Source organism: Cervus elaphus, chromosome 14 (genome assembly GCF_910594005.1).
Source record: "Cervus elaphus chromosome 14, mCerEla1.1, whole genome shotgun sequence".
Lineage (NCBI taxonomy): Eukaryota > Metazoa > Chordata > Mammalia > Artiodactyla > Cervidae > Cervus > Cervus elaphus.
Window position 1 is genome coordinate 21,829,499 of NC_057828.1, and position 19,973 is coordinate 21,849,471.

At 37.2% G+C, this 19,973-nt stretch overlaps 1 protein-coding gene across 1 annotated transcript in view; it reads right to left on the bottom strand.

The window, feature by feature from the left end:
* Positions 1-19,973, bottom strand: part of USH2A (usherin) — an 890,339-nt gene that overhangs the window by 540,175 nt on the left and 330,191 nt on the right. Inside the window, exon 22 of the mRNA XM_043922807.1 lies at positions 4,146-4,276. Within this exon, the coding sequence (XP_043778742.1) occupies positions 4,146-4,276 (131 nt within the window). The remainder of the gene's footprint in view (positions 1-4,145; positions 4,277-19,973) is intronic.

The following is a 19,973-nucleotide window of genomic DNA, read 5'->3' on the forward strand; positions in this document are numbered from 1 at the left end:
CGTGTTTCCAGTGCATAATTGTCTACCACAGTGCTTGGGGTACAATACCTTTTTTAAAAAAAAGATTTTTATTTCCTATGCAAATTGGCTGGTTATCTACTTATGTGACAGAGGGTTTTTCATTTGTTTGTTTTGCTTTGTTTACAGTTTTCATCCTCACCCAGTGGCATTCGATCCCTCAACCTACAGCCCCTGTATTGGAAGGTAGAGTCTTTACCACTGGACCTCTGAGGAAGTCCCAGGATAATACATTTTTAACAGTGTTTCATTGAATGAAATGAACTAAATTCAGTGCCAGTTCTATCATTAGATCACTGTGTGACTCTAGTTGAGACATGTCATCTAAAGCAGGGAAGGAAACAATACCTCATGAGGCAACTCCAAGAATGAAGAGAAAATCAACGTGAACCCACGTTGTGTACTTTTAAAGCTCTATGAATAAATGTCTATACGATTAAAGTTTTCCCTTTCTGGCTTTGTCTCCAATACACCCAGATAGTACTTTAGGTAGATTTAGGTAGAAATTAGGTGGAGTTAGGTAGAAAAAGCAGAACCAGATTTTTTTTTCTTTCTCATTGATTGTTCTTCTATTTTAACGGATTGTTTCCTTTCTTTTATGTTTTTGCTGATATTTACAATCTAGCAGTCTTTTTTTTTTCCATCTTGTTAATCATTCTTGGAGTGTTTTCATTCTATTAGTAATTAATTTCTTTTTTCACATTTAAAATCAAATATTTTTGTCTATTTATTTTATGGAATCAAGAAACTAATATGACCTATACCGTAACTCCCCCCCTCTATCAAATTGACACCTTAGAAACTTTTAAGTCATTCATCTTTCGACCTCTCCTTCAACTCTTAGTAATTTTAGCACCAAACAAATATCAGATTTCTTTTTCCTTTGCTGCCTGTCTCTTCTATGTCAAAGATTCTTTGACTATAAAACATATTTCTATTCAGTCTGTCATTAAATACCTTGGCTGAACTTAATATCCCTAGGCTTACCACTCACCACTGCTTCTCCACTATATTTCAGATTTTTTTTTCCTTCTGATTAGAAGCCTTGCTGAAACATTTCCTTCCAATATAGTGCATGGATGGCATTTTAATTGAGTCTCTGGACATCAACAAGCATTCTTCTTTCATGTTGAAAAGCTTGGTCACAGATCTGCTGTATTACTTTGGGAAAATTAATTTAACTCTGACTTAGATTTTCACCTGTAAAGTGGGAATAACAATAATAAGTATCTACCTTATAGAATTGGTGTGATGTTTAAATGAGATCATATGTCAGTGCATTTATGTGTAGAGAGGACACTTAGAATAATGGATAACATACAGAAGTCCTATAGAAGCACAAGTTTTGCTTAATCTTGCCAGGCATTTGATGAGTCCTTTCAATAAATTCATAATCAAACATTCTTCTTAAATCAGATTTTCTCGCCTATTTTATATTTCATTAATTTCTCTTATCCATCTTTTATGGTGCATGTGTTTTTTGCTTTCCTTTTGAATTTCTTCTTCATATTAGTATCCTCCTTAATCTTTGTTTTCATATTTTTGTTATGTATTTTGACCTAGTAACGAATCTCAGCAGTCCCTCTTCTAAGTAATCAACTTAAAGGATTCAAACGAAAAATATTTTCAGTTCTGTAATTCAATCAACTTCAGTGTGCTGCCTTTGTCTTCCTAATGCCATCTGCCTTGCCTTCAGAAGCAACTAGTTTCTTACCCCTTTCTCCCAGGATCCAGGATCTGCTTAGATGTTTGCTATTTCTTATTTGCTTACTCATTGCCCACCTATGAACATCCCTTAAGAAGCTTCAATTCTAGGGGATGCCCAGGAACCCTTATCAGGCCAGGTGGTTAATAGGCTACTGTCCAAATAACAGGAATAATCCTTTTTTCCCCTGGTCTTGCCAGTTGCCAGCTCATGGCTTTACCAGCTTCCTAACCCAGGAAGGGCTCAGTCTGCTTCTTAAAGACTTCTGTAGGGTCTGGGGTGGTGCTCAGACACACTTGGCCAGCAGGCCCTGCCTTTCCTCTTCAACATGAATGGGTCTCCAGGGTGTAGGAAGCTCTTCACCTACAATCCCTTAGATACAATGGGAAAAGTTGTGCCTGTTTTACCATATAACAGAAAATGCTTCTTTGACAAGCATACATCAGCAGTTTTAAGCTGAAAACCTGAGTTTTACATAGTCCTTTTCCTCAATTACTCATGGGCCCAATACAGTACCTAATGGCAAATGCTTACTAACCTTCCTTTAACTAAAGTGAAGACTATGCAATAGTTTCCCATTTGCCTTGGTTCAAAACTGGGAAAGGAGCATTTCAAGACTGTGTATTGTCACCGTGCTTATTTAACTTACATGCAGAGTATATCATGCGAAATCCTGGGCTGGATGATGCATAAGTTGGAATCAGGCTTGCAGGGAGAAAATTCAATAACCTCAGGTACATAGATGACACCACCCTTAAGGCAGAAAGCGAAGAGGAACTAAAGAGCTTCTTGATGAAAGTTAAAAAGGAGAGTGAAAAGGCTGGCTAAAAACTCAACATGCAAAAAATGAAGTTCATGGTATCTGGTCCCATCACTTCATGGCAAATAGATGCGGAAACAATGGAAAACAGTGACTTTATTTCCTTGGGCTCCAAAACCACAGCAGATGGTGACTGTAGCCATGAAATTAAAAGACCATTGCTCCTTGGAAGAAAAGTTGTGACCAACCTAGATGGCATACTAAAAAGCAGAGACATTACTTTGCCAACAAATGTCCATCTAGTCAAAGCTGTGGCTTTTTCAGTAGTCATGTATGGCTGTGACAGTTACACCATAAAGAAAGCTAAGTGCCAAAGAAGTGATGCTTTTGAACTGTGGTGTTAGAGAAGACTCTTGAGAGTCCCTTGGACAGCAAGGAGATCAAACCAGGCAATCCTAAAGGAAATCAGTCCTGAATATTCATTGGAAGGACTGAATGTGAAGCTGAAACTCCAATACTTTGGCCACCTCATGCGAAAACTGACTCATTTGAAAATACCCTGAGGCTAGGAAAGATTGAAGGCAGGAGGAGAAGGGAATGACAGAGGATGAGATGGTTGGATGGCATCACTGACTAGATGGACATGAGTTTGAGCAAGCTCTGGGAGTTGGTGATGGGCATAGAAGCCTTGCGTGCTGCAGTCCGTGGGGTCACAAAGAGTAGGACATGACTGAGTGACTGAACTGAACTGAACTGCCCTTAGGAAAAATTTAAACTCTTTCATTTGTTTCCAAGATCCTAAATTACTTAGTCTCTACCAAATTTTTCAACCTACCACCATTCTCTTTGTTCTCTATAATCATCTTAATTTCATTTCAATGCACTGAATATGCCATGTTCACATCATAACTGAGACACTGAATATTTGCTATTTGCTCTGCTTGGAAATTTTATTACAGCTCCTTCCCTCATCTCCTGTCAGTATTTCCTCTGGCCTGCCCTACCTCAAACACATTTCCTCTTGTATAGATACACACTCCTATCCTTTTATTTATTGTTTTGCATCTCAGTTAAATATTACATTTGCAGAGAACTAACAAAAGAAAGACCCTTTATTTTACTCACTCATAATACTTAGTAGTGTACTTCTCTTTCACAACATTCAGGAGTATTTTTAAAAAATTAACTATATCCTACCTAGATTGTTTCATAGGGGTATGGTCATATTTAACTTTAGAAGTGTTGCAGTCATCAATACTGAGCTCAATAGTACCTGATGGACACAAACATTGTTGGTGAAGAAAAGAAAATAGAGATAGGGTGGGGAAGCAAGAAAGAAGGGAGGAAAGGAAGAGAGAGAAAATGGAAGGGAGACAGAGAGACATAATTTTCTCAAGGAGTGCAGTTAAAAACTTTAATCTTCATGATAAGGTAGCATATGGTTGTGAAAAAAGCATGTAGGTTATCAGTCAGTCTATGTTGTTTGAAGATCTGCTATTTTAGCTGTGGGTAAGTCACATCACTTTTGTAAGTTTCATTTTCCATGTTGTAGAGTGGGAATAATGAAGTACTCACCTGTAAGTTTTTGGTGAGGATTCATTGTGAAAATATAAGCACCTGATAAACTCTCAAAAATGTCAACTCTTATGATTACTCATTTACCTGAGGATCAAAAAGAAAATACGGGCGTCCATTCTTCAACTGAATTGCAAAATACTCTTCCTGATTGCCAGGTGATGCCGCAAAGACAATCAAACCTTCAGGCACCCTTGTTCGAAAGCTGGCTTTAATACCTGGGGAGAAAAGTGCAATCAGCAAATCAGGGCTGGGCTTTGTTGATTCTCTCTGGTAAGTGTACATTTACTTTCATTATTATTTATGATGTAAGGAGTGCCATCGGGGAATTATATACAACATTGCCCTGGGATGGTCCAGCCACTTGGTTTTAACTGTATCCCGTTATGAATGCCAACCCATACTTGGAAACTCCAGCCTGCAGTCCCACTAATCAATATATAATGAAGTTTAAATATGTGCAAAACTTATCAACATAAAAGATATGTTGTCAACCCAAAACTGGATACAAAAGGGATAAATGCACTAATATTATCAGAGTCATAAAAATAAATGGATTTTGATATGAGTGAGAGAAACAAAAGGGGCTTTATTTAAAATACTTATAAAGAGTTAGTCCAGTATAGAAGCTAAAAACTAGAAAGATCTGCTATAAAGTGGTCCACAGAGCCAATTTTCCTGTCACTAAATGCTCTGCAGCCTTCAGAATTCCAGGGGCTCCACTCACCTTTCAGATTACCTACCAGCACTGCTCGAGACACACAGTGCTCTTGGCTCTCAGAAATGGCCCCAGCTCAGGAAGCAGGGGAAACATGATGGTTCTCTATGATGTCTTCCAACTACCAACAACTGGCCCGACCTCCACTCTACGAGGTGTCCCATCCATTCAACCCATACTATTGAGCTCTTCCTCCAAGTAAGATGTTTTGTCAATGAATTGAAACTGGCAAAGAAGCTTATGAGGTTCAATTGTTGTTCTCAAACAGCTTCAAGTTTAGTTGGAGATATAAAATGTGTGTGTCTTAACAGACATATCAATATTTCATAGGAACATTGAATCTTAGGTATATGAATTAAGGTAAATTGCAGGAGATGGAAAGAGTGAACATCGACATTTTAGGAATCAGTGAACTAAAATGGGCTAGAATGTGTGAATTTAATTCAGATGACCATTAGAGCTACCACTGTGGGCAAGAATTCCTGAGAAGAAATGAAGTAGCCCTCATAAGTCAACAAAAGAGTCCAAAATGCAGTACCAGGGTGCCATCTCAAAAATGATAGAATGATCTCTGTTCATTTCCAAGTCAAACCATTCAGTTTCACAGTACCCAAGTCTATGCCCCAACCAGTAATGCTGAAGAAACTGAAGTTGAACGGTTCTATGAAGACCTACAAGACCTTCTAGAACTAACAGCAAACAAAGATGTCCTTTTCATCACAGAGGACTGGAAAGCAAAAGTAGAAAGTCAAGAGATATCTGGAGTAACAGGCAAGTTTGGTCATGGAGTACAAAATGAAGTAGGGTAAAGTCTAAGAGTTTTGCCAAGAGAATACACTGGTCATAGCAAACACCCTCTTAAAACAGCACAAAAGATGACTCTACACATGGGCATCACCAGATGGTCAATACCAAAATCAGGTTGAATATATTCTTTGGCCCTGTATATTCTGAGCGCCCTGTCTCATGAATGGAGCCTGGACTGGCAATCTATTTCACATATGGTAATATACATGTTTCAATGCTATTCTCTCAAGTCATCCCACCCAAGCCTTCTCCCACAGAGTCCAAAAGTCTGTTCTTTACATCTGTGTCTCTTTTGCTGTCTCACAGTGAGGTATGATAAGTGACATAGGCCTATTTACAAGATATCATTTGATTCAAAGGGATTAAGGAAGTTTCAAAAAGAATAAGATACTTGAGCTTGTTTTCAGAGAATATGAAGGATTCTGGGGGATGTTGTCATAAAGGCCAGAGGCATGAAAAATATTCAGGAAGGCTGAATGTAGAGAAGGGAGCTAAGAGATGAATCTGGAGAAATAGGCAAGACCCCATTTCAGGCCATATATAGACTATCTGGCTTAAGAAGTTTGCATAGAAGACAAAGATGGAAAGGAAGGTTGTGGTATATCTATCTTTAGTGATTATTCCAACACCAACAAAGGCAAGCTTGGGATGTGGACTTTAGACTTTGCAAAGAGGCAACTGAAACTTTTCCTGGCCTTCTTAGCTTCTGCAACTTTATCTTCTAGATTTCATGCTTTTGGCCCTTTTCAAACATGCCTGTTCTACTCTTTGTGATGTTTCATTGCCTCACACACTCTGAGTCTCTGTATCCCACCTTCTAGGATATTACATTCTTGTTGTTAGGCTTCTGATACCTCTCTCATTTCCCAGAAATAGAATGTTTGTCCCACCACATCATTTTTCAGCATTCACACTCACTTGAACCCCTCATATAAGCTTTATTACTCTCATCTCTCCTACTAAGTGGATGTAAACAGCTGGAATTTATCCTGTGGACAAAGGGAGGTTTTAAAAATTGGGTGGAGGAAGGGAAGAAGATGCTCAAAGTCAAGTTAAGGCAACCAAACTACAGTGGAATGTCTGGAGGATACAGATAATTTAACTACAGAGGAACTGGTTAGGTTATTACTGTGCTTTGGGGGAAATAAGATGATAAGGATGTTAATTAAAGACTGACACATAACTAAATGGGTTGAAAGAATGGAATCTATATATTTCAGAAGAGAATCATTAAGACAAGTTGTTATGAGGTGATGATAGGGGTAATGTGGTCAATCCTTTTCACCCATTACGGAAAAATAGCATTATTAACAGAAATAGAAAGGTCAGGAAAAGAAGAAAATACAGGGTTGAGGATATAAACTCCATCTGGGGCAGAGTGAATGTATATTAATGATGTATAAAAAACTATCCATCATTTGGAAATAAGAAACTAAATCTCAGAAGAGGAATTGGAGCTAGGAAAATAAACTGGCAATCACCAGTCAAAAATTCATGTCTCTGGGGGAGCAAATGAAGAAGACATAAAAAGAACTGTTTGAGGAAATGCCCTAGTTTTAAGAGATGGAAAGAATAGGGACAATAATAAAGTTAGAATAATCAGGATAATGCCATAAAATGGAAACATAGGTAGGAGAGAAATTTAAAAAAGCAAAGTTAACTGTCACCTCCCATAAGTCCAGAAAAATGAGAGCTGAAGAAAAGCTCACAGAGGTGGTCACTACTGTCTTTTTGAACTGAGTAGAATGACCAGAGTTCCAAAGGCTGGGTGATCAGGACTGATGGAAAGGATGAGTAGGAAGTGGACATAGAATTCTCACTAGAAAAATCTGGTAGCGAAAGGAACACAAGACCTAGAAACTAATAATTAGCGTGGCCCAGTCAAATAAAAGGAGATATCTACCAACAAAAGCTCAGACACAGCCAAAATCTGGTGTACCTTCTGATCAGAGGAAAATCACATTTCTATCAACTCTTTTTCTCTTAAGCGTCTCTTGTTTTGGTTCAGAGTGGCTCTCTTCCACATTTAAGTGACCATTTAAAAAATTTATATGTTGTATCAAATGCTATAATTGAAACTATTGCTTTAAAATTAAACAACTGAAGGTTATTTCATAAAAATAGCTACAATTCAGAACATGAAGACAACAGAACTCTCTACCAGGGTGCTGGAGGCATCTACGGGGCAGTAAACAGGGAGCCAAAGTCAGGACTTGAGGGAAGAAATTAATAATTGCTCAGCCTGGAAATACAATTACTTGTCCCCAGTTGATGAGAAATTTAGTGAAAGAAATTTTGGATCAGAGTAAGAACTATAGAAATGGTATCAATTATTATCTAATATCAAGAATTTGTGTGTGCATGTGTTTTTTTGGACACAGAATTTAATTTCTAAGTTTTACACTTACATAACACAGAAATAGTATATAAAATTTAGTCCAACTAAAAGAGAATACACAAATCAAGGCATACTTCTTGTGAGAAGTGAGTATTTAGTAAAGGGTAACTTGATTTGCTATTGTATAGTCAACTTTCCTTTAACTTTTTCAAATCATATTATTTCCTTAAACTATAAAGATATATAATGAATGAGGGGTTTTTTTTTTTTTGCAAGTACTCTATGAAGAAAAAAAATATGCACACTTTCATTGAAACACATTTTTTGCAATACTGTCATCAATAAATCCTATTTTTTGAATCAAATATCTTAAATCATATAATCAATTGTTAATGTATGCTAATATAGCCCCAGCCATTGACTTTAGATTCAGCCATGTGATTTACGGTGGGTAAAGAAATGAAATCAGACACGTGGAACCATGTGAGAGAAGAAACTTTGAATATTATGTACTGTGTGATTGAACTTGACTCCTATTTTCTGCTATGCCTCATGAATGTGCTTTTATCCTGGACTCACAAATAAGAAGATTTGTAGGCCAAAGCAGAGTAGTAACCAAAGTATTTTTCATTTTAAAGGTTTGTGTTAAAGAACAATGTTGATTAAAATGGGCAGAAAAGTGAAAGATACACATTTATCACCTGCTAAAATTTAGATTTTTGTTAAAAGAAAACAGGAGACATTCTAAAATTCAATTTTTGTTTCAAGTATTTGGAGAAATGATGGAGCAGTTTTCTATCTCAATAGATAAATGTATTCATTCATCCAAGGGATATTTTTAGGAAAATACATTTTGTGCAGCCACCCTTCTAGGCTATTGGGATACAGAGATGGATAAAAGAGACATACATCCATATCCTCACATTTAAAAAAATCTGAAAATCCAAGACCTGGATGGAAATATTTAGCTTTTATATAAATGAATTTGCAACTTTAAAAACTTAATCTTAAAAACAAGATACCATGACAGGTCCATGGAATAGGCAAAGAGTTCTTGAATAATACATGGAAAATTATAATAGAAAGGAAAATGGTAATAAATTTTATTAAGAACTTTTGTCTAAGAAAAGGCACAAATAAGAGAGCAAAAAGGTGACCAACAGGGAAAGATAATTGCAATATATATATCTCTGACAAAAGATGCATAGCCAAATATATATATATATATAATTCCTACAAATCAATAAAATAAGATAATTGACTCATTATAAGAATTGGAGCAAATGACTCTTCAAAAAAGGTGACATCCAAATGACCAATAGATGTAAACATCTAAGATGATCTTCAAAGAGAAAAAAATTTTAATTCAGTGATATTGCCATATGGTCTTTCAAAACAAGTAATTATTTAAAACACTTTTCATAGTTTCAATGATTACATCCCCATACTCTGGTCAATAATGGATATTTCAAAATCTGAGATGAAATACTGAAAATTCAGGTTTCTTTTAATTCACTTTTTATATTACTGGTGATTGTAAAAACTTCATAAAATTTTTACTATATGAAAGCAAAGTAAAGATACTTTACTTTAGCCATAAAGATAATCATATATTTTTCTGGGAGTTGTGTGTACAAATATATCTTGTCCAGTTTCAAAGGTCTATTTACTGGTTCCTACTCGCTCTATTTGAGTTCTTTAAATATTGTGGCTCATCATATGTTATGAGTCACCATTCTCTGTCTTCAGGTTTATTGTAAATAATTACCTTTTTTGACCTCCCTTTTTCCATCTTTGCTCTATTCCATCCTAATACACACACACAAACACACACATCTATTCTAAAATAATAGCTGGAGTGATCTCATCAAAAGACAATTCTGGTCACATCCTTCCTGTATTTGGTGACTACCAAAGGTTTCTTGTATTACATCAAGTAAAAGACAAAGTCATCACAACAGTCTAGAACATCCTAAATAATCCAGCCTTCACTATGTCTCTCATTTCCAGTTATACTTCCCCTTCCTCTCTCCACTCTGGTTACCTCAGTAATTGCTCTTCCCTCTGCCTGGAAATATCTTCCCAGGCAGGGGTCCCCAACCTCCAGAATCTAATGCCTCATGATCTGAGGTGGAGCAGATGTAGTAATGATAGAAATAAAGTGCACAATAAAAAAAAAAGAAATAAAGTGCACAATAATGTGCTTGAGTCATTCCAAAATCATCCTCCCACACCATTACATGGAAAAATTGTCTTCCATGAAACCAGTCCCTCATGCCAAAAAGATTGGGGACCACTGATCCCAGGCATCTTTGAGGTTTCCTATCTCATTTTTTAACAGGTCTTTTCTCAAATTCAACTTCTATCTGAGGTCCATTATGATTCGTTTATTAACAATTACAGCCACCTGTCTGCTTTACCTTTCTCCATAACACACATCATATCCAGCACTTTCTATAATTTCATCCTTTATTTACCTCATATCTCCATCCCCTAAAATGAAATCTAGAATAATGCTTGCTTCATTGTAAGTTCTCAATAAATTTTTGTGTATTAGATGCTCATCGTTTCTATTAAAAAAAAAAAACTTTTAATTTATTCCTCCCCCAACTCCCATTTGGTAACCATGTCTTTGTTTTCTTTGTGAGTCTGTTCTGTAAATATGTTCATTGATAGCCTATTTTTAGATTCCACATACAAGCATCATCATATGGTATTTGTCTTTCTATTTCTGACTTACTTTAGTACGAATCTCTAGGTCCATCCATGTTAATGTAAATGGCATTATCTCATTCATTTTTATAGCTGAGTAACATTCCCTTGTATTGTATATACCACATCTTCTTTATCCATTCATCCATGAATAGATATATAGATTGCTCCAATGCCTTGGCTATTATAAATAGTGTTATGAACATTGGGTTACACGTATCTTTTCTAATTGTGTTTTTTTTCTGGATATATACTCAGGAGTGGGATTGCAGGATCACATAGTAGCTCTATTTTTAGTTTTTTAAGGAAGCTCTGTACTCTTCTCCATAGTGATTGCACCAGTTTACATTTCCATCAACAGTGTATTAGGGTTCCTTTTACTCCACACCCTCCCCAGCACTCATTATTTGCAGAATTTTTGATGGTAGCCATTCTGACCAGTGTGAGGTATTACCACATTGATCCTTTGTCTATAAAGATGTTTCAAATACTTTCTCTGTTTTGTCCGTTTTCTCTATGCCTTTTAACCTTATGTTGCTTTTGACTATCCTATTGGATAAAAAAAAATTACTCAAAATTTTTTTAAAATTTGTGCTTTAATTAGAAAGTACTTCCCTACTCACAAAATAATAAAAAGCAGTCTTTAATGTTGCTTCTAGTATATTCATGACTTTTTTATATTTAAAATTTTAGTCCAGATGATTCAGCTTTCCATTGGACAATGACAGCAGCCTAATATTTACACATTTTCTCGAAAAGTCACTCTGACAAAGAAGGAGAAAAAATATAATCACTAAACCCAAGCCTACAAAGTCACCAGGAGACAGAGAATTCTAAAAACTTCAATATGTGAAGTAGCAAAATAAACATTCTAAACCATAAGTGTCAGCACCAGAGTTCACACTGGAGTTGAGAGTGCAATAAAGAATGAGCAGAAAAGGGCAGAGAGCAGAAGGACCCAGCCACGGCAGAAATCAGATAAAACTACCCCCTGAAAGCCATTTCCTCCCTGACTGAAAACAAACAAACACCACCAACAACAAAAACTGAGAAGTCTTAAGCATGCTGGGTTAAACCACTGGTCACTTGATATTACTCAAAGAGAGAGGCACGTAAGAGTCCAGGAAAATAAAGAACATTACAGCATACTAACACATATATATGGAATTTAGAAAGGTGATAACGATAACCCTATATGCAAAACAGAAAAAGAGACACAGAAATACAGAACAGACTTTTGAACTTTGTGGGAGAATGTGAGGGTGGGATATTTCAAAAGAACAGCATGTATACTATCTATGGTGAAACAGATCACCAGCCCAGGTGGGATGCATGAGACAAGTGCTCCGGCCTGGTGCACTGGGAAGACCCAGAGGAATCGGGTGGAGAGGGAGGTGGGAGGGGGGATCGGGATTGGGAATACATGTAAATCCATGGCTGATTCATATCAATGTATGACAAAACCCACTGGAAAAAAAAAAAAAAAAAGAGTCTAGGAAAAGAAAGAGCAATCTGAGGAAGGCATTGCTTCCAGAAGACAGGGAAAACATGAGAAGGGGCCCTGTCTCTGAGGCCCTATCTTTCAGAGTCAGAGAAGGAAGTAAATGGAAGCTAAGAGTTCTGAGTTAACAAAAGAAATTCAGAAAACACACAAACCACTCAGAGAACACCAGCAATAAACGAAATCACTTTTCAACAGAGTGTCTCTCTCTTAAACCATACAACCCACCAAGCCTCCCAAAACCTTTAACCCAATTGACACATCCTTGTTATTGCAGATTCAGGAAAAGGCAAGACATTTCAAAATGTCTGGAAATAATCAGATAATATGCTTATATAGCTACTGTACAAACAAAATGAAATTGAGAACCAAAACATCTCAGCGGAGGAAAATTCTTCCCTCCAAAATCCAAACACAGTAACTATAATTGCAGGAAAGTGTATTACAACACCTCAGTATGAATGATCAGTTCAGTTCAGTCATTCTGTCATGTCTAACTCTTTGAGACCCTTGGACTGCAGCATGCTAGGCTTCGCTGTCCATCACCAAGCCCCAGAACTTGCTCAAACTCATGTCCATCGAGTTGGTGATGCCATCCAACCATCTCACCCTCTGTCATCCCCTTCACCTCCTGCTTTCAATCTTTCCCAGCATTAGGGTCTTTTCTAATGAATCAGTTCTTCCCATCAGGTGGCCAAAGTATTGGAGCTTCAGCTTCAGCATCAGTCCTTTCAATGAATATTCAGAAATGATTTCTTTTAGGATTGCCTGGTATGATCTCCTTGCAGTCCAAGGGACTCTCTAGAATCTCCTCCCAACACCACAGTTCAAAAGCATCAATTCTTTGGCACTCAGCTTTCTTTATGGTCCAACTCTTATGTCCATACACAACTACTGGAAAAACGATAGCTTTGACTAGATGGACCTTTGTTGGCAAAGTAATGTCCCTGCTTTTTAATATGCTGTCTAGTTTGGTCATAACTTTTCTTCCAAGGAGCAAGCGTCTTTTAATTTCATGACTGCAGTTACCATCTGCAGTGATTTTGGAGACCAAGAAAATAAGGTCTGTCACTATTTCCATTGTTTCCCCATCTATTTGCCGGCCATGAAGTGATAGGACTGGATTCTATGATCCTAGTTTTCTGAATGTTGAGTTTTAAGCCAGCTTTCTCACTCTCCCTGTTCACTTTCATCAAGATGCTCTTTGGTTCCTCTTTGCTTTCTGCCATGAATGATAGAGCTGCTAAAAAACATTTATAGATGTGAAAAAAAATCTTGAATCAATTTTAAATTCTCATAACATAGATATATAGAATATATATTTTAAAAAACCCTACAACTCCATACATTTTTTCAAAGAGGAAATACAACTGACCAAAAGGCACATGAAAAGATGCTCAACATTGATAATGATCAGGGACATGTAAATCAAAACCACGATGAAATATCACTTCCCATCTGTCGGAATGGCCATCATCAAAAAGAACACAAACAACAAACGTTAGTCAGGATATGGAGAAAAGAGAATCATTGCACACTGTTGCTGAGAATGTAATTTGGTGCAGCCACTGTGGAAAACAGTATGGCGGTCTCTCAAAAAACTAAAAGTAGAACTGCCATAGGATCCAGCAATTCCAGTCCCAAGTATATATTCAAAAATTTTAAATATTAATTCAAAAAGATGCAGGCATCTCAATTTTCACAGCAACATTATTTACAATTAGAAAGATATGGAAGCAACATAAATGTCTATCAACAGATGAGTAAAGACTATATATATACACACACAATGGAATACTACTCTAACATAAAAGAATGAAATTTTGCTATTTGCAGTAACGTAGATGGACTTGGAGGTCATTGTGCTAAGTGAAATAAGTCAGAGAAAGACAAATACCATGTATGTTATCACTTATATGTGGAATCTAAAAAATACAACAAACTAATGAATATAACAAAAAGAAGCAGACTCACATGTAGAAAGCCAACTAGTGGTTACCAGTGAGGAGAAAGAGAGACAATACAGAGGTAGGGAGTAGTGGTACAAAATATTGATTAAAAGATAGGCTACAGAGTTATACTGTACAACATGAGGCGTATAGCCAACATTTTGCAATAACTATAAATAGATTGTAACCTTTAAAACTGTATAAATTTTTTCAAATTATTAACAATCAAAATAAAATTAAAACCCAAACTACTCTATAAAACATGGATTAAAAAGTTTGGTCACAACCAAAAAGCCCTGATATGTGAATAACCAAGTTTCACAAGGAAGATGCTCAGTTTTGTCAATCATTAGGAAACTACAAATTAAAAGTACAGTGACATATCATGCTATACTCACAAGAATGGCTAAAATTAAAAACACTAAATCCTGCTGTATGTAAATGTAAGATGGAACAACCATTTCAGAAAACCACCTGGTATTTTCTTACTAAGTTAAACATATACCTCACCTATGACTCATTTTGTGTCTTGCCTTTTCATTTTCTTAACATCTTTTGAAGAAGTTGAATTCATTATTTTTTAATGGACAGTGCTTTCTGTATGCTAAGAAGTATTTACCAACACCAAGTTCATTAAGATATTCTCTTATTTTTCTCCTAAAAGCTTTATAATTTTAGCTTTTATTTTTTATGTCTATGACTGCATCTCAAACTAATTTGTGTGTATAATGTGGTGTGGGCTTCCCTCGTGGCTCAGCTATAAAAGAGTCTGCTTGCCAATGCCTACCAATGTATGAGATGTGGGTTAGATTCCTGGGTCAGGACGACTCCCTGGAGAAGGCATGGCAACCCATTCCAGTATTCTTGCCTGGAGAATCCCATGGATTCAAACCTCAACATGAATCAGCCATAGGTATACATATATCGCCCCCTTTTGAACCTCCTTCCCATCTCAGCACCATCCCACCCCTCCAGGATGATACAGAGCTCCTGTTTGAGTTTCCTGAGACATACAGCAAATTCCCATTGGCTATCTATTTTACATATGGTAAGTTTCCACGTTACTTTTTCCATATGTCTTACCCTCTCCTCCCCTCTCCCCACGTCTGTAAGTCTATTCTCTATGTCTGTTTCTCCATTGCTGCCCCGTAAATAAATTCTTCAGTATCATTTTTCTAGATTCCGTATATTTACGTTAGAATACAGTATTTATCTTTCTCTTTCTGACTCGCTTCACTCTATATAACAGGTTGTAGGTTCATCCACCTCATCAGAACTGACTCAAATGTGTTCCTTTTTTGGCTGAGTAACATTCCATTGTGTATATGTACCACTACCTCTTTATCCATTCATCTGTCAATGGACATCTAGGTTGCTTCCATGTTCTAGCTATTGCAAATGGTGCTGCAATGAACAATGGGATACATGTGTCTTTTTCAATTTTGGTTTCCTCAGGATATGCCTAGCAGTGGGATTGCAGGGTCATACGGTGGTTTTATTCCTAGTATTTTAAGGAATTTCCATACTCTCTTCCATAGTCGCTGTATCAATTTACATTCCCACCAACAGTGCAAGAGTGTTCCCTTTTCTCCACACCCTCTCCAGCATTTACTGTCTGTAAACTTTTTGATGATGGCCTTTCTGACCGGTGTGAGGTGATGTCTCATTGTGGTTTTGATTTGCATTTATCTAACAATGAGCAATGTTGAGTATACTTTCATGTGTTTGTTAGCCTCTGTATATCGACTTTGGAGAAATGTCTGTTTAGGTCTTTTTCCCACTTTTTGATTGGGTTGTTTTTATTTCTTTCTTTTTTTTTTCCTTCTGGCATTGAGTTATATTAGCTTCTTATATATTTTGGAAATTAATTCCTTGTCAGTTGTTTCACTTGCTATTATTTTCTCCCATTCTGAGGATTGTCTTTTCACCTTCCTTATAGTTTCCTTTGCTGTGCAAAAGCTTTTAAATTTACTCAGGTCCCACTTGTTTACTTTTGTTTTTATTTCTGTTTCTCTAGGAGGTGGGTCATAGAGGATCTTGCTTTATGTCATAGAGTGTTCTGCCTATGTTTTCCTCTAAGAATTCTATAGTTTCTGGTCTCACATTTAGGTCTTTAATATATTTTGAGTTTATCTTTGTGTATGGTGTTGGGAAGTATTCTAATTCCATTCTTTTACATGTAGCTTTCCAGTTTTCCCAGCACCATTTATTGAAGAGGCTGTCTTTGCCCCATTGTATATTCTTGCCTCCTTTATCAAAAATAAGGTACTCATAGGTGCATGGGTTTATTTCTGGGATTTCTATCTTGTTCCATTGGTCTATATTTCTATTATTGTGCCATTACCATAGTGTCTTGATGACTGTAGCTTTGTAGTATGATCTGAAGTCAGGAAGGTTGATTCCTCCAGCTGCATTCTTCTTTCTCAAGACTGTTTTGGCTATTTAGGGTCTTCAGTGTTTCCATATGAATTGTGAATTTTTTTATTTTAGTTCTGTGGAAAATGCCATTGGTAATTTGATAGGGATCACTTTGAATCTGTGGATTGCATTTGGCTGGTATAGTTTTTTTCACAATGTGGATTCTTCCTACCCAGGAACACGGAATATCTCTCCATCTGTTTATGTCATCTTTGATTTATTTTATTAGTGTCTTATAATTTTCTGTGTACAGTTCTTTTGTCTCCTTAGGTAAGTTTATTCCTAGATATTTAATTCTTTGTGCTGTAATGGTGAATGGGATTGATTCCTTAATTTCTCTGATTTTTCTTTGTTACTATATAGTAATGCAAGTGATTTCTGTGTATTGATTTTGTATCCTGCAACTTTGCTAAATTCACTGATTAGCTCCAGTAAATTTATGATACTATCTTTAGGGTTTTCTATGTACAGTATCATGTCATCTGCGAACAGTGAGAGCTTTATTTCTTCTTTCCTGATCTGGATTCCTTTTATTTCTGTTTCTTCTCTGATTGCTGTAGCTAGGACTTACAGAACTATGTTGAATAACAGTGGTGAAAGTGGACATCCTTGTCCTATTCCTGATCTAAGGGGGAATGCTTTCAGTTTTTCAACACTGAGAATAATGTTTGCAGTAGGCTTATCATACATGGCCTTTACTATGTTGAGGTAGGTTCCTTCTGTGCCCATATTTTGAAGAGTTTTAATCAATAAATGGGTGCTGAATTTTGTCAAAGCCTTTTTCTGCATCTATTGAGATGATCAAAGAATGAGAAAGTGAAAGAGGAGAGTGAAAAAGTTGGCTGAAAGCTCAACATTCAGAAAACTAAGATCATGGCATCCGGTCCCATCACCTCACAGGAAATAGATGGGGAAACAGTGGAAACAGTGGCTGACTTTATTTTTCTGGGCTCCAAAATCACTGCAGATGGTGATTGCAGCCATGAAATTAAAAGACACTTACTCCTTGGAAGGAAAGTTATGACCAACCTAGACAGCATATTAAAAAGCAGAGATATTACTTTGCCAACAAAGGTCCATCTAGTCAAGGCTATGGTTTTTCCACTAGTCATGTATGGATGTGAGAGTTGGACTATAAAGAACACTGAGTGCTGAAGAATTGATGCTTTTGAACTGTGGTGTTGGAGAAGACTCTTGAGAGTCCCTTGGACTGCAAGGAGATCCAACGAGTCCATCCTAAAGGAGATCAGTCCTGGGTGTTCATTGGAAGGACTGATGTTGAAGCTGAAACTCCAATATTTTGGCCCTCTGATGTGAAGAGCTGACTCATTTGAAAAGACCCTGATGCTGGGAAAGATTGAGGGTGGGAGGAGAAGGGGGTGACAGAGGATGAGATGGTTGGATGGCATTACTGATGCAATGGACATGGGTTTGGGTAGACTGCAGGAGTTGGTGATGGACAGGGAGGTCTGGTGTGCTGTGTTCATGGGGTCGCAACGAGTCGGACACAACTGAGCAACTAAACGGAACTGAACTGATTGAGATGATCATATGGTTTTATCTTTCAATTTGTTAATGTGGTGTTTCACACTGATTTGCGTATATTGAAGAATCTTTGCATTCCTGGAATAAACCCAAGTTGATCATGGTATATGAGCTGATGTGTGGCTGAATTCCGCTTGTTAAAATTTTGTTGAGGATTTGCATTTATGTTCATCAGTTATATTGGCCTGTAGTTTGCTTTCTTTGTGCTGTCTTTGTCTGGTCTGGTATCAGGGTGATGGTGGCCTCGTAGAATGAATTTGGAAGTGTTCCTTCCTCTGCAATTTTTGGAAAGAGTTTTAGAAGGATAGGCATTAGCTCTTCTCTAAATGTTTGATAGAATTCTCCTGTGAAACCATCTGGTCTTGGGTTTTTGTTTTTGAGGAGATTTTTGATTATAGCATCAATTTCAGTGCTTGTAATTGGGTTGTTCATAATTTCTATTTCTTCCTGATTCAGTCTTGGAAGATTGAAGTTTTCTAAGGATCTGTCCATTTCTTCCATGTTATCCAATTTATTGCCATATCAGTTCGATTCAGTCGCTCAGTTGTGTCCGACTCTTTGTGACCCCATGAACCACAGCACGCCAGGCCTCCCTATCCATCACCATCTCCCGGAGTCCACCCAAACCCATGTCCATCGACTCGATGATGCCATCCAAGCATCTCATCCTCTGTCACCCCCTTCTCCTCCTGCCCTCAATCTTTCCCAGCATCAGGGGCTTTTCCAATGAGTCAGCTCTTCACATCAGGTGGCCAAAGTATTGGAGTTTCAGCTTCAGCATCAGTCCTTCCAATGAACACCCAGGACTGATCTCCTTTAGGATGGACTGGTTGGATCTCCTTGCAGTCCAAGGAACTCTCAAGAGTCTTCTCCAACACCACAGTTCAAAAGCATCAATTCTTCAGTGCTCAGCTTTCTTTATAGTCCAACTCTCACATCCATACATGACCACTGGAAAAACAATAAGCTTGTCAGATGGACCTTTGTTGACAAAGAAATGTCTCTGCTTTTTAATATGCTGTTTAGGTTGGTCATAACTTTATTCCAAGGAGTAAGTGTCTTTTAATTTCATGGCTGAAATAACCATCTGCAGTGACTTTGGAGCCCAAAAAGATAAAGTCAGCCACTATTTTCAATGGTTCCCCATCTGTTTGCTATGAAGTAATGGTACAGGATGCCATGATCTTAGTTTTCTGAATGTTGAGCTTTCAGCCAACTTTTTCACTCTCCTCTTTCACTTTCATCAAGAGGCTCTTTAGTACTTCACTTTCTGACATAAGGGTGGTGTCATCTGCATATCTAAAGTTATTGATATTTCTCTCGGAAATCTTGATTCCAGCTTGTGCTTCATCCAGCAAAGCATTTCTCATGATGTACTCTGCATATAGGTTAAATAAGCAAGATGGCAATATATAGCCTTGACATACTCCTTTCCCGATTTGGAACCAGTCTGTTGTTCCATGTCCAGTTCTAACTGTTGCTTCCTGACCTGCATATAGGTTTCTCAAGAGACAGGTCAGGTGGTCTGGGATTCCCATCTCTTTCAGAATTATCCACAGTTTATTGTGATCCATGCAGTCAAAGCTTTGGCATATCAATAAAGCAGAAATAGATGTTTTTCTGGAACTCTCTTGCTTTTTTGATGATCCAGCGGATGTTGGCAATTTGATCTCTGGTTCCTCTTAAACATCTGGAAGTTGACGGTTCACATATTGCTGAAGCCTGGCTTGGAGAATTTTAAGCATTACTTTACTAGCGTGTCAGATGAGTGCAATTGTGCGGTAGTTTGAGCATTCTTTGGCATTGCCTTTCTTAGGGATTGGAATAAAAACTGACCTTTTCCAGTCCTGTGGCCACTGCTGAGTTTTCCAAATTTGTTGTCATATTGAGTGCAGCATTTTCCCAGCATCATCTTTTAGGATTTGAA